The sequence below is a fragment of the Lepidochelys kempii genome, chromosome 8, assembly GCF_965140285.1.
Source record: "Lepidochelys kempii isolate rLepKem1 chromosome 8, rLepKem1.hap1, whole genome shotgun sequence".
NCBI lineage: Eukaryota > Metazoa > Chordata > Testudines > Cheloniidae > Lepidochelys > Lepidochelys kempii.
Window position 1 is genome coordinate 24,515,217 of NC_136387.1, and position 15,097 is coordinate 24,530,313.

Below are 15,097 nucleotides of genomic sequence, written 5' to 3' on the forward strand. Positions count from 1 at the left end.
GATCAGGACATGGACACAGATTTCTCTGAAAGCATGGGCCCTGCCAATGCATGCATCATGGTGCTAATGGGGCAGGTTCATGCTGTGGAACGCCGATTCTGGGCTCGGGAAACAAGCACAGACTGGTGGGACCACATAGTGTTACAGGTCTGGGATGATTCCCAGTGGCTGCAAAACTTTTGCATGCGTAAGGGCACTTTCATGGAACTTTGTGACTTGCTTTCCCCTGCCCTGAAGCGCATGAATACCAAGATGAGAACAGCCCTCACAGCTGAGAAACGAGTGGCAATAGCCCTGTGGAAGCAAATCTACTGTTGGGGCTGCTGTGATGCAAGTAGCCCACGCAATCAAAGATCTGCTGATATCAAGGGTAGTGACCCTGGGAAATGTGCAGGTCATAGTGGATGGCTTTGCTGCAATGGGATTCCCTAACTGTGGTGGGGCCATAGACGGAACACATATCCCTATCTTGGCACCGGAGCACCAAGCCGGCGAGTACATAAAACGCAAGGGGTTCTTTTCAATAGTGCTGCAAGCTTTGGTGGATCACAAGGGACATTTCACCAACATCAATGTGGGATGGCCGGGAAGGTACATGACGCTCGCATCTTCAGGAACTCTGGTCTGTTTCAAAAGCTGCAGGAAGGGACTTTATTCCCAGACCAGAAAATAACCGTTGGGGACGTTGAAATGCCTATATGTATCCTTGGGGACCCAGCCTACCCCTTAATGCCATGGCTCATGAAGCCGTACACAGGCAGCCTGGACAGTAGTCAGGAGCTGTTCAACTACAGGCTGAGCAAGTGCAGAATGGTGGTAGAATGTGCATTTGGACGTTTAAAGGCGCGCTGGCGCAGTTTACTGACTCGCTTATACCTCAGCGAAACCAATATTCCCACTTTTATTACTGTTTGCTGTGTGCTCCACAATATCTGAGAGAGTAAGGGGGAGACGTTTATGGCGGGCTGGGAGGTTGAGGCAAATCGCCTGGCTGCTGGTTATGCGCAGCCAGACACCAGGGCGGTTAGAAGAGCACAGGAGGGCGCGGCACGCATCAGAGAAGCTTTGAAAACCAGTTTCATGACTGGCCAGGCTACGGTGTGAAAGTTCTCTTTGTTTCTCCTTGATGAAACCCCCCACCCCTTGGTTCACTCTACTTCCCTGTAAGCTAACCACCCTCCCCTCCTCCCTTCGATCATTGCTTGCAGAGGCAATAAAGTCATTGTTGCTTCACATTCATGCATTCTTTATTCATTCATCACACAAATAGGGGGATGACTACCAAGGTAGCCCAGGAGGGATGGTGGAGGAGGGAAGAAACATGCCACAGAGCACTTTAAAAGTTTAAAACTTCAAAATGTATTGAATGCCAGCCTTCTTTTTTGGGGGCAATCCTCTGTGGCGGAGTGGCTGGTTGGCCGGTGGCCCCCCAACCGCGTTCTTGGGCGTCTGGGTGTGGAGGCTATGGAACTTGGGGAGGAGGGCGGTTGGTTACACAGGGGCTGTAGTGGCAGTCTGTGCTCCAGCTGCCTTTGCTGCAGCTCAACCATACACTGGAGCATACTGGTTTGGTCCTGCAGCAGCCTCAGCATTGAATCCTGCCTCCTCTCATTATGCTGCTGCCACATTTGAGCTTCAGCCCTGTCTTCAGCCCGCCACTTACTCTCTTCAGCCCGCCACCTCTCCTCCCAGTCATTTTGTGCTTTCCTGCACTCTGACATTATTTGCCTCCATGCATTCGTCTGTGCTCTGTCAGTGTGGGAGAACAGCATGAGCTCAGAGAACATTTCATCACAAGTGCATTTTTTTTTTCTTTCTAATCTTCACTAGTCTCTGGGAAGGAGAAGATCCTGTGATCACTGAAACACATGCAGCTGGTGGAGAAAAAAAAAAGGGACAGTGGTATTTAAAAAGACACATTTTATAAAACAGTGACTACACTCTTTCAGGGTAAACCTTGCTGTTAACATTACATACATAGCACATGTGCTTTCGTTACAAGGTCGCATTTTGCCTCCCCCCACCGCGTGGCTACCCCCTCAACCCTCCCTGTGGCTAACAGCGGGGAACATTTCTGTTCAGCCACAGGCAAACAGCCCAGCAGAAATGGGCACCTCTGAGTGTCCCCTGAAGAAAAGCACCCTATTTCAACCAGATGATCATGAATGATATCTCGCTCTCCTGAGGATAACACAGAGAAATAAAGAATGGATGTTGTTTGAACGCCAGCAAACATACACTGCAATGCTTTGTTGTACAATGATTCCCGAGTACGTGTTACTGGCCTGGAGTGGTAAAGTGTTCTACCTTGAAGGACGCAATAAGGCTGCCCTCCCCAGAAACCTTTTGCAAAGGCTTTGGGAGTACATCCAGGAGAGCTGCGAATGCCAGGGCAAATTAATTCTTTCACATGCTTGCTTTTAAACCATGTACAGTATTTTAAAAGGTACAGTCACCGGAGGTCCCTTCTCCGCCTGCCAGGTCCAGGAGGCAGCCTTGGGTGGGTTCGGTGGGTACTGGCTCCAGGTCCAGGGTGAGAAACAGTTCCTGGCTGTCAGGAAAAGTGGTTTCTCCGCTTGCTTGGTGTGAGCTATCTACAACCTCATCATCATCATCTTCTTCGTCCCCAAAGCCTGCTTCCGTGTTGCCTCCATCTCCGTTGAAGGAGTCAAACAACACGGCTGGGGTAGTGGTGGCTGAACCCCCTAAAATGGCATGCAGCTCATCATAGAAGCGGCATGTTTGGGACTCTGACCCAGAGCGGCCATTCGCCTCTCTGGTTTTCTGGTAGGCTTGCCTCAGCTCCTTAAGTTTCACGCGGCACTGGTTCAGGTCCCTGTTATGGCCTCTGTCCTTCATGCCCTGGGAGATTTTGACAAAGGTTTTGGCATTTCGAAAACTGGAACGGAGTTCTGATAGCACGGATTCCTCTCCCCATACAGCGATCACATCCCGTACCTCCTGTTCAGTCCATGCTGGAGCTCTTTTGCGATTCTGGGACTCCATCATGGTCACCTCTGCTGATGAGCTCTGCATGGTCACCTGCAGCTTGCCACGCTGACCAAACAGGAAATGAGATTCAAAAGTTCGCGGTTCTTTTCCTGTCTACCTGGCCAGTGCATCTGAGTTGAGAGTGCTGTTCAGAGCGGTCACAATGGAGCATTCTGGGATAGCTCCCGGAGGCCAACACCATCGAATTGTGTCCACAGTACCCCAAATTCGACCCAGCAAGGCCGATTTAAGCGCTAATCCACTTGTCAGGGGTGGAGTAAGGAAATCAATTTTAAGAGCCCTTTAAGTTGAAATAAAGGGCTTCATCGTGTGGATGGGTGCAGGTTTACATCAATTTAACACTGCTAAATTCAACCTAAAGTCCTAGTGTAGACCAGGGCTAAATGTCTTTAAGTTGAATCACTACTGAAAGCAGGTGTGTCACTGAAGCTTATCTGAGGGGAAGACCGTTTGGAAATCTGAACTACTGTTTACTACTGAACTACTGTTTAGGAGGCATTAATTAATTATGCAAATGAATAAATATAGGTAAGAGAATGTAGATGTCTTTGAGTTTGCACTTATCAGATCACCTCAGTATACCGTGCCTTTGCAGATTCAGCGTTAATCTTTTTGCAAAAGAATAAAGCCAACATGTTTAAAAACAAATAGGGCTAAATTCTTCTCTCAGCAACACTGCTGTAAATCCAGAGTGATTCCACTGATATTCCTACAGAGGTATCACTGAGAGCAGAATTTGGCTGTTATAGAGTCAGGGGTCTTCAAACTATTTGATCAATATAAACGATAAATCTCACAGGACCCACTTCCATAACTGACACCATTACCATAGCCATTTTGCTGGAGGAACATATAAAAGGGGCTGACTAAAAGAATTACTCTGTCGAACAATATTTAGTGAGGGAAAACTTATAGGACTTAACATAGAGGACATGCAAAGAGCATCCCAGGATACACAGGGATAGCAGAATCTTGTTCATGCCCCAAGCAATGTCTGACGGCACAGGAAGGATTCAGACTCAGAACATTACCTCTGAACTGAATGAGCCTAATGTACAAATTCTGCTTTCAGTCAGACTTGTACCATCCTACTCAAGTGTCTGAAATTGTGTCTTTGAGGACAGAATTTTGACCACAACACCACATTTTCAGTAAAGGCTGACAATAATGAGCGTACACATTTGTATGTGCAAAACCAAAATCTGGCCCCCAAATGAGTATGTAGATGTGCAATTAGGGCCCAATCCAAAGCCAATAGGAATCTTCCCATTGATTTCAACAGGTTTCACCATTTGCAAATGTAAATAATGTCTATGCAGCACAAACTGCATACAAATTTTTTTTGCAGATACAATTTAGGCACCTTCATTCGATAATCTGACCCTTAGCCACAGGTGGAGTTCCAAATGATCATCCGCACAGAGGAAACAGTATTTCCCTCAATGTTCTATCACCATTTTAGTGGTCACTATTATCTCTCTTTTTTGGTAATATTGCTGTTTAAAATAAAATGAGAGAGGTGGGAATGCTCATAGATGCATACTGAAGAGTAATTATTATAAAGCACAAAGGCTTCGTCTGTGCTGTTTATCTTTTTGTCAGTCCATGCTACAACACTATTACAGTATTAATATGCATTTTTAACTACAAGTTTCTGTGAATCCTCAGTAGTCAATTTTGAATATTAGTAACTCATGCGTTTTATGTTTTGTTTTTAAGGGCTTAGGTCTACCTAAAATGTAACAGGATGAAATTTTTCATTATTTTAAAGAGGTGTTACAAAAACAAAGAAAGGCATCCCCTTTTTATGGATTTGTCAGAGGGGGCCATATCCTGCTCTCCTTATTCACACAGGCAGTTCCACTGGCCTCACTGGGGCAGGTAAGCAAGCATCATATCTGCTCTGAGACCTTTTCATACCAAGTTTCATCCCAGCTGAGTACTGAAAACCAAACTATAAACCATGGACAAAGAGGGTGGCTTTTGTCATGGAATACTGATAGACTTAACTTTAGCAGCACTCGGAGGCACCAACACAACCACAGATACCTCTTTAAAACTGTAAGTGACGTGTTTGTAGAGCATGATATAAAAAATATTTTTCATTCCATCACAGTTAATTTATAAAGATTTTATGGGATTGCCACTAGAGAAGTTATGAAATACAGCAAGCCATGTACTAGCAGGTAACAAAGTGCACAGAATGTCCTTTCCCACGATTTAGCACTATAAGACATTGTCCATAAAACATGGTAAATACAAATATATCTTCTCTTCTCTGGCAGAAGCCAAATTAGTTAAAATATTTATGGATAAGTGCTAACAGGAAACAAGATGGCAATAATTATTAACTCAGCTGTACAGATCATCTCCAAGGCAATCGTTTTACATTTCTGGCAACTATCCATTGGTCTGAATAATAAATCCAAAGAGATCAATTTAAAATAAACGTCTACTACTTAAAAATAAAAGACTGAAACATTGCACCATAGAAAAAGTGATGTCCAATGCAGTATGTTTAATTTGTTAAAGGAAAGCAAAGAAAAATATGTCAGGATTCTGTTGCTTTAGGGGCATAATTGTAAAGAAATGCTGCATTCATTTTAAAATGAACAAAGATATTACACAAAAATCCTTGACTTAAATGTCTTAAGTCACATGATACTGCAATTTCTTGCACACAGGATGGACTTCTTCACCCAGACAGAGCCTCACTGACTTCAGTGGAGCAGTGAATGGTGATAGCTGTCCCTTTGTATGAAAGAAATTGCAGGATCAGTTCTGTAGGGTCCAATTCATTACTCCTTCAGCCAGAAAATCTCCCACTGAAATCAGGCCACTGAACTGGGCACTCACTCTCTTCCTTAAAGGTCAGTGCAAAGACCATACATTTAAATAGAAGCTGGTTATGACACTTTAACAGGCGCCTTTCTACGGTCTCAAGATTTATAGGTCACGGGCATTTACTAACGTTTATTTCTGAAACTCCGTGCAACTCTCTATCAGTATGTCTACATGGCAAAAAACCCCAAAACAAAACAAAACACAACAGCAACTCTCAGAGCCTGGTCTACAGAATCAGGCTCATACAGAAAAGTGCTAATAATAGTTGTGTGAATAACCTCAGTGCTAGCTTGGACTCACAAAGTCAAGAGCAACACACCCTAGAAAATCAAAGGGAACACCTTCAGAAGTGGCGAGGAGGTAGTCTTTGGGGTGGGGGTGGGGGGAGCCAGGGCTTCACTATTTAAAACACCATTAGGTGGAAGCAGGGTCCACACTGACATTGACAGGAAGCACAAAAAGACAGCCAGTTCCAAAGAGCATTTATAAACTGGGTCACTGCTAACAGCATAAAGAATACAGCTGCCACCCTTTAAACTTTGTAACTTATGTTTTTCCAGCCCATGGTAGCACACGTCTCTGTCGCTGCCTCCGCATTAAATACTTTTCTTTATTTTTAATCTCTTTCACGCCTCTTTCTTAAATAAATAGTATAGTGCTGAACCACAACTATAATTTGGATTTGATTGCTAATGCTGAAGGAACAAATGCTTCCTGTCTATTGTAGGGAGGAAGAACACACAGGTGGAAGCTAATATATCATCCATTAGAAGGTAGAAAGAGGGGCTTGAGAGTGGCTACAGGTAATCAGACAGAGATTGGTACCAGCCCACAGAGTTTTCTCTAAACATAACGTAAGCCAATGAGTTAACAGTTAATGGAGAAAGCTACTACAGGAAATGTAGACATGCAAAGTGACTATTTCCTATAAATAAAATACATCTCACTCTCATCTTTACTCTCTTACTGCAGTGGGTGTCCATTTCCCAGGACCTATTTGAACATAAAATACATAATATTAAGAATGCAGCTTTTGTACTATACTCAGTTAAAAATGTATTTTTAAAGCTGAACTCAATTCATATGTAGGTGTTTGAAATAAAACCATTTACATTATAATGTATGCACATTATACAGATCTACTTCATATATTTTAACCGATGCCTATGATACTGATGGCAGTACTCTCACTTTTGGGCCAGGTGCTCATGGATTCAAGTCGTTTACCGTCATCTGAGCTCTTACTGGGTTTTTATACCACAGACCTGGGAGAGGGCACTGCACTACTAAATCCTTCACACAAGACACTAAACTGAGGTCCCTTCTGTTGAACCCTGCACTCTCCAGGAAATTAAAGAATTCATGATACTATTCAAAATGAACAGTGGATAATCTCAATATTCAGACCAAAATTCCTTTTTTCAATAAGACATTTTGTCAAATCCTAGACATTTGGGAGCTACTTCTGCATTCATCGAAGTTGCTACATTTGTCTACGTTAGCAAGCACTACCAGCAGGGATGTGCAGTTAGGATAATTTTGGGGGTGCAAAAGTTCTAAATCTACAGAAAAATTTTCAACATGAGACTCAGACTAGAAGCTTTTTGGGAAAAGACCATTGTCTTTTGGCCGTACAGCTCCATACGCACCCATGTCACCACAGAAATAATAAACCACTAATGAGCAAATAGTAATTGTGTGTTATAAAAGCAAGAAAGTGATGCCCTCCAATATGTGGTTTTAATATTCATGTTTAGATGCCTTATATCAGGGCACATGAAATGGCCATACTCTACCACTCCTGCCCTTGCCAGTATCTCCAGTATGTAAACAATAAGAAGGAATTATTGCCAGCAAGCACAGTGTTCTTCATCTCTTTCCCTCCTTCTCTCTTTCTCCTCGCCCCCTCATGTTTTCCATCTTCCCCTTTTCTCTATTTGTCTTTTCTTCCTCTCCTTCTTTTTCCTTTACCAGGGCTCTATCCCTCTCTTGTTCTGCCCTTTTCTGGTTTACCTGGCTCCAACCTCTCTCCTTTCCTCTTAACAGCGTTACCCACCACACTCCTTCCCCAACTCACTCCCACACAAGCAAATGGTCCCTCCTATCCCATCTCCCTGCCAGGCCCATCGAAAGGAAAATGGGCAGCAGTACATCATGTTCACTGAGGTCCCACCCTGTCCAATTTCACTTTATTTGCACAGAGATTATAGAGCTTTCAGTGGGCCCGGTACAATTGCTCCGCTTTACCTCCCTCTCATCAGCCCTGCTCCCACTTCATACACCCAGAGGCAATTTCTGACTACCTGAAGTCTGAAAACCCTCATCAGACTAATTCCATAACAGCAGCCTGCTTCTGTTGCTTCTTTATTAATGTTCCCTCTCTGGAGTACCTCAAGGAACTGTGGCAGATTTTAAGAGAACACAGTGGTGAGTATGGACTAGTGATGGAAACTGAAAACCCAAGGTCCACTAACAGAGAATTGCTTTGTCCTACCAAGAAAAGTGCAACTGCACAGTTCTGGGATCACTACACCTTGATCTATCAGTATCTTACTTTGTATTTAGTAACCAACTCTGGGGCACCTTGAGTACAGAAGTTGCAATATAATATTAAACTTAATTCTCTACAGAGCTTAGATGCTATTAGGGTCTTGCATAAAAACATCCGCAGATTGTAAGAAGTGAATCTTACCCTGATAGACTAATACTGCCTTTGTTTCCCGTAACACCTTCTCAATGGAAGGATTATACACTCAACCAACCATGATGACCCCCAATAAGACAAACCAGTCTATTGTATTAATTTGGCTCCATGCATGTGTACTAAAGCCACATGCCAATATCTACATAATACTGTTGCTCTTTAAAATTATGTCCAAATGCATATTTTGAACAAAGTCACTTGTTTAGATTCCACCTTCCTCACCTCAGTATGGATTAACAACTATAAGTAACACATCACTTAAAGTAAATCTAATTTTGGGGATAAAATATATCAAGCATTTCTCTCTCTTTTTAGGATATTCTGTATCAGAATCCCAAAAGAGCCACACGCGCACACACAAATTGTTTCCAACTATTTTTAAAAAGTAAACCAAAATTTGCAACCTAATTCCAGGCCAATATTCTCCTCTGAGATCAGTACATCATCCATGGAAGGTCAACAAGCAGAACAAATGCAGAATATGCTATAGAGGACACTCAGTGAAGACTTCAGAGGAAAAGATATATCCCAAATTTCCTTCTGTGCCTCAAAACAAATGTATAGGTTAAAGTTTGTTTTCTAAACATAATGGAGCTATTGGGGGCGGGAGAAGGAATCTTAGCTGCTGTGTCAGTGTCAAAGTCTCTGCTCCAATTATTAATCAAGAGGGTGCAGATTTGGAAATCTGACATCTCAGCTAGCATTAGTTGTTTAAAAATAGACTATTAAGCCCTCTGGAGATATTATCTTTATAATGAGTCTGATTAGTACTAGGGAAAAAGGAAGCTGAGAAGGAAATTCAAGTACAGTAACAAACACCTGGAAGCTCTCTTGAGAATGTTGTATTAGGCTCACTGCAATCCAGTTCATCTTATGTAACACAGAATTCATTATGACAGGAAAACCATTTTGGTTTAAGTAGCTATTACACCTCTTCATGTTTATTTTCAACTTTCACCTGCATCAGGAAACCTTTAAGGAAAGCTGCAGCATGACTGGCACAAAGCATACTCTCAACAATGGTAATACAGGGCCTGATTCAAAGCACAAAGAAGTCAATGGAATTAGCTATGGTAACTATGGTGTTGCACAAAAGCATTACCTGAAGAATTTTACTCCTGTGAAAAATATGAAGCCTGAAAGCAAATTCAGACATGAAACCTATCAACTCATAAATGTATCTGAAGGCCTCACTACTTCCCTTTATGTTCATTCAGTATAGCCCAGAGTTGGAAAGTCAAGTACATATATACTCTTTACCAACAGGTTTTGAAAAAGAAATTTAATCTTATGAATATATATCCAACTTTCTGACTAGGAAAGGTCAGAAGTAAATGAATTTCTTCCAGTTTTAACGCTGTTACTGACAAGAGTAACTATTTTGAAGGCAACTGCAAAGCCTGACTTAATGTGGATGGTGATGATAGAAAAACTTTCTGACAATGGAAGTTTGTCTGTATGTATGTCTTTCTGTTGGAAAAGATGGGACTCTGAAACTAAGTTCATACTGCAGATATCAGAGATCTTCTCGTGTTAATATCCCAGGTTGTGTAGTCTCACTTGCAGGCAAAAATCTTAACTCCCATTAAAGTTAGTCAAGCTATAAACACATATAGGCAATGATTTGTCTTCAACTGAAGTCAATGGGAACTTTGCCATTGACTTCAGTATGAGCAGCAGAAGGTCCACAGGTAGGAAAGTGGACCTCAAAATGAGATGAGAATCTTTCTGAAGTAATGACAGCTGCAAAGAGATTTTATCAGTTAAGGCCAAAACTCCCAAGAGGAGCAAGACACGACCCCATATGTTAAGTATTTCTTTCCTTCTCTTCTTGTATGCCTGTCTTCCTAGAAGCTCATTTCCTGTTAATCAGTAAAGATATTCATTATGATTTATAGAGTACTATAAGTGCATTCTTATGTGTTTCTTATTTTACAATTAATAGGTTGAGGAAGTAATTCTTACTATTGTTGATTAGGAAACCCCTGACCTCATACTAAAAGATAAAAAAATTATTGGAGAAAAACTTGTAGTTTCAGAAATGAAATTAGTCATGTTCCAACTATTTAAGCTCAGATACATTTATATAATATTCAGACTATAACCCTTTTAGCCAATTGTGATTGGTAAAACTGAATATATGTCTCTTCACAACAAACCCGCCTGCCAATTTTGCCAAATTATCCAACAAAGTCTTTAAAGATTTCATTGTTTTTCAAAAGTAAAACTTTTCATTGAATAAACTTAAATATTCAAGACATACACAAAAAGTTTTCAAAATAATATTTAGTTTGTGTGTGCTGTGCCACATTACACAGGTGACATTATCATTTTTCAATAGAGATCAAATTTCTGGAAGTTATTTAACAGATTCTGCATCCCCTTAAATGAAAAAAAAAAAGTTTGGTATCAATGTCCAGTTTTGATTTTGGGATGTAACACTAACCTAACAGTTCTAGCTCACAGCACTGGCTAGTAAAACTCACCACTCTGAAATGGATGTTTATAAAGATTCTACATATGCCATATCTGTTCTACCCAGATTTCATTAAAAGGAAGCTGCTTAAAATAAAATGCAATTTTGTTTCTTTAGCACTTAAACTTCCTGAACAGAACATACCAAAATATCCCATGATAACAAAACTAGAAGTTCAGTGTAAAGATGTTTTAGATTATATTTTAGGCATCTGCTTTAAAACTTAATACTTAGGAACTGATTCTGCTCCTAGTGAAGTTATTGGGAGCTTTGCCATTGCCCCAAAATGACAGCAGGAGCAAGCACTCAACTAGCAAGTCTTCCAAAAACAAAAGCTAATATTCTTATCATCTTAATGTTACCATTTTATATTCTGGACCATTTTCTGGAAGTCACAGAACACCTTCAGTTATGAAAATAAACCATAAATGGCTGCCAGTGCCCTATACAGACAGCATTTTTGGAAAGTATTAATTCAGATCAGACCATTGAACCATTAAGCAAAATATATTTTAATGGGTACAAAGGTCAAGATAGTGCAAAGTGGCACTTATATAACTTTTTTGAAAAATAGTTTTACATATATAGTTAGATGTATCAGCAATGTCGGACAATTTGTTTTTAAACAGGATACTTATCTCCTTCCCAGTCCATACATTTCATTAATACGCATTTACCGTGTTGCCTTTGCTGCTAGAATGTTTTATGTCTGTATGTCACCATTCAGGGCCCAAACCAGTTCCCTTAACCAAATAAAACTGAAAATAAGTTTAAGACTGCAGAATTTGGCCCATAACATTTACATGTAAGCAAAGTGATTACTAGGAAAGTTCAATCTAACCCTTGAAGAGCTCCTTCTCAGATGTTAGTTTCAGGAATGCTGCTGTTTTCTCAACCGTTCATTAGACCCCCCCCTCCCCAATAATGGAAGCAAAACACACTAATGATTTCGTTAACTTCTTATTATCCTTTCAGCAACTTCAACATTTGATTAAGTATAGACTATTAATGAAGAGCACAGGAATAGCTCTGATTTACATAACAAAGGAAAATGTTTATTGGGGCTGATTTTTGTGTGTGCAGTTTGTTTGTAAAGCAACTCGCTTTATTAAAAAAAAAAGCTTAGGTAGAAAAACAAGTCTGTAAGCAAAACCTCCACTTGAACTCAATTCCCACCCACATAATCTGAAAGGTATTTTTGATGTAAAGCACAATGCTTTGTGACATTTTTGAACTGTATATTAATGGGCCATCACCTCATCCCTAAGAGAAAAGATAGCTGCATAGTGTAGTTCCACACCTAGTTTAGTCTTAGATCAAGTGTAAGGAAATCTAGCTAGGAATAGACCTAGTTCTCTACCCAGTTCACAAACTTCCTCCACACATTTAAGCACTTCTCAGTGACTGGCATATGAAAAAGCATGAAGGTCTTGTAAGTGCATCAAATAATTCGCAGGCAGTCCAACGTGGCCTTGCTAGCTGAAGTATTTTCGGGTCCCTTCGCTCCCGATAGGCACAAAGTGCAAAGAAAAATAAATAAATGTAAACTCTTTCAAAGAACTAACAGCAAATCGGGGATTGAGTTGAGGGGTATTATAATTTGTCTTTCGGCTGCAGTGGAACCCCGTTGTCAGCAGGGGGCGCTCTTGCACGAAGCAAAACAAGACTAACATTGTTCCGCTGACTATAAACTCAAGGGCCCGCTCAATAGCGCTTACAGTACGTCTGAAGTGGTAGCTACTAAACAGTAAGACTGTCAATAAATCGTACAAGCTTTGAACATGTTGTGAGTCATAACATAAAATAATCCTTAGAGACTATATTGCAGATTATTAATTTATTGGATTTTTCCGGGGGGGAGGGGGCGAGGGCAAGAGGCACAAACCTGAGCATCCCTAAATCCAACCCCCCTCTGATTTCATGCATTTATCCATAGATTTTCATGGATTTTTTTTACTCCCCAAAATCTGCATGCAGGTTTGGACTGGTAACATTTGCTGTAGCAAATAGGCAAAGGCGGCCCCCATTCGGTGTCTCGTAATGCCAAAGAGGAGAACAAGTCCTTAACAGGTTTATAATGCACACAAAGAACAGCAGGAGATTTGGGGGGTGGAGTGGAGAATGGAGAGTATGGTTGGTTGATCACCGGTTGGGGAGTACTAGCCATTGCACAATGTAGCCAGATGAGAAATAATCAGACATTTCTCCCCCAACCCCCCAAGCTTATTATTACCACAATCTTCAGGAGAGAGAGGGGATAAAAAAACTAAATACTCACCATATTGACTTCTGATACCATGTCTATGCTGGCAATGTCTATGTTCATGCCAACAGCCACTGGGGGACCTGCAAACCAACGAGATGGTCCGCAATGTGATCTCTAAGAACTTAACTCATTCTTACCAGAGTTATCAAGACTAATCAAAGGGCGATATGGCACGAGTGTTGGTAACAACAAAACAGGCTCTCCTTTGATACCTGGAAACCCCCCCGTTTGCAGAGTATTCACCCTTTGCCTCCGCCGTAGGGACATTTTATGTAACATGCACACACGTGTTAATAACGGGGGCTCTACAGACACTGGCTATATAGATAGACAAACACAAATCGATTATTGTATGAACCAGTTCAAATCAGTACCTGGGGGAGGGGGAGAAAAGATCGGACTGCACATTTTAACTCTTTCTACTCGACACATGCGACATGCAAACTGAGAAAAAGAGAATCTCACCTGAGATTCAAATGATTTATACCCGGCTCTTAAGATTGCTTTCTGGAGTAGTATACACACATTCAGGCACACAACTAGTTCAAAGTTGCAGCAAACATTGGGTTAAGTGACATTTTCTGTATCAATTAACAACATATCTTTTGTACTCAAAAATAGTGACTGTGGTCACAGACACCGGCTCACTAGAAAAAACGCTGGATAAACTTAAGAGATTTTCATCTGAATAACGCCAATTAACCGACGGTTTAATTATGGGTTAATAAGTTATCAGCACACACTCTCACAAATGAGACCGATTACAAATATACAGGAGATTTCAATGATCGCATTAAGAGCATCCTGTGTTAAGAAAATTCAGTAACAATTGGCTTAACTTTCGGTCAGCTTGAGAAAAATGGCAACATACACACCAAAGCAGCAGCACCCACAACACGTTTAAAAACACACACACACACACACACAGGAGACACAGCCTGGGTATGTAACATCTCCTATTCAAAAAGCAATCAAATTACCTCCAAAATCTGGCCTCAGGCGAATGTCATAGCCTTTCAGCAGTCTATCAACGGTCTCTTTTACCAGCGACATATTGCTAGGGTCATTGACACTAAAAAACAATAATACATATGTCTTATTTCTCAGATCCGATCTCCCCATTCGGGGAACAGTAGCATACAGGGCAATTCAAAGTGAAGGAAAAGAGACGTCTCAGTCACTTACCTCTGTGCACACACCATTGCTATTATTAAGAAGAATGACCAAATCCCAAAGTAGCCCCTTTTCCGGACTCTCAACATCCCTTTAGCTTTTGATCTGATTTAGGGTTTCAGTGAAGAGGAGAAGAGATCCAACTTATTCTGGCCAGTGCAGTAATTCTAATGTGAAGCGCATGCGCACGGCGTACCACAACATCAAAAGGAGCAGTGGTTGCTGCTGGAGATGGAGCAAATTTCCTTGCCAAAAAAAAAAAAAAAAAAAAAATTAAAGGGGAAGAAGGAAATGCATTCTTTAAAAAAAAGGCATCCCACAGAAGGATCAAGTGTATTTTTGTTGTCCTTTTTGTCAGTCTACTACAATATAATATAAACTGCAGCAAGCAGGGAAGTTTCAGGAGTTGCAGGGTACGGCAGTTTTGCAACCTAGCTTAAGGGGGGGGCGGACATGTGCAGGATCCGATTAGAAACAGAGGGGGAAAGAGGTTTAAAAGAAGCTGGGGATGCAAATCGTGCGAGAGGCAGACAGGGGGGTAGCTTAACTTTACGCTCCCCGGAAACAGTCTACGCGGAGAAAGGTGAGGGGCAGAAAAAGGGACCTAGATTGGCAGGGGGGA

The 15,097-nt window shown here is 41.3% G+C and overlaps 1 protein-coding gene across 11 annotated transcripts in view; it reads right to left on the reverse strand.

Moving 5' to 3' along the window:
- GABRB2 (gamma-aminobutyric acid type A receptor subunit beta2) overlaps window positions 1–15,097 on the reverse strand; it is a 309,567-nt gene that overhangs the window by 248,628 nt on the left and 45,842 nt on the right. For 10 of the 11 annotated variants that reach the window (XM_073355894.2, XM_073355893.1, XM_073355895.2 and 7 more), the window contains 3 exons: window positions 14,488–14,720; window positions 14,283–14,374; window positions 13,315–13,382 (listed from right to left, as the gene is read on the reverse strand). In XM_073355894.2, coding sequence (XP_073211995.1) covers window positions 13,315–13,382; window positions 14,283–14,374; window positions 14,488–14,564 — 237 coding nt within the window. In that variant the 5' untranslated portion in view covers window positions 14,565–14,720. Of the gene's footprint in view, window positions 1–13,314; window positions 13,383–14,282; window positions 14,375–14,487; window positions 14,721–15,097 lie in introns of those variants that run through there. The other variant, XM_073355902.1, reaches the window with a different exon arrangement.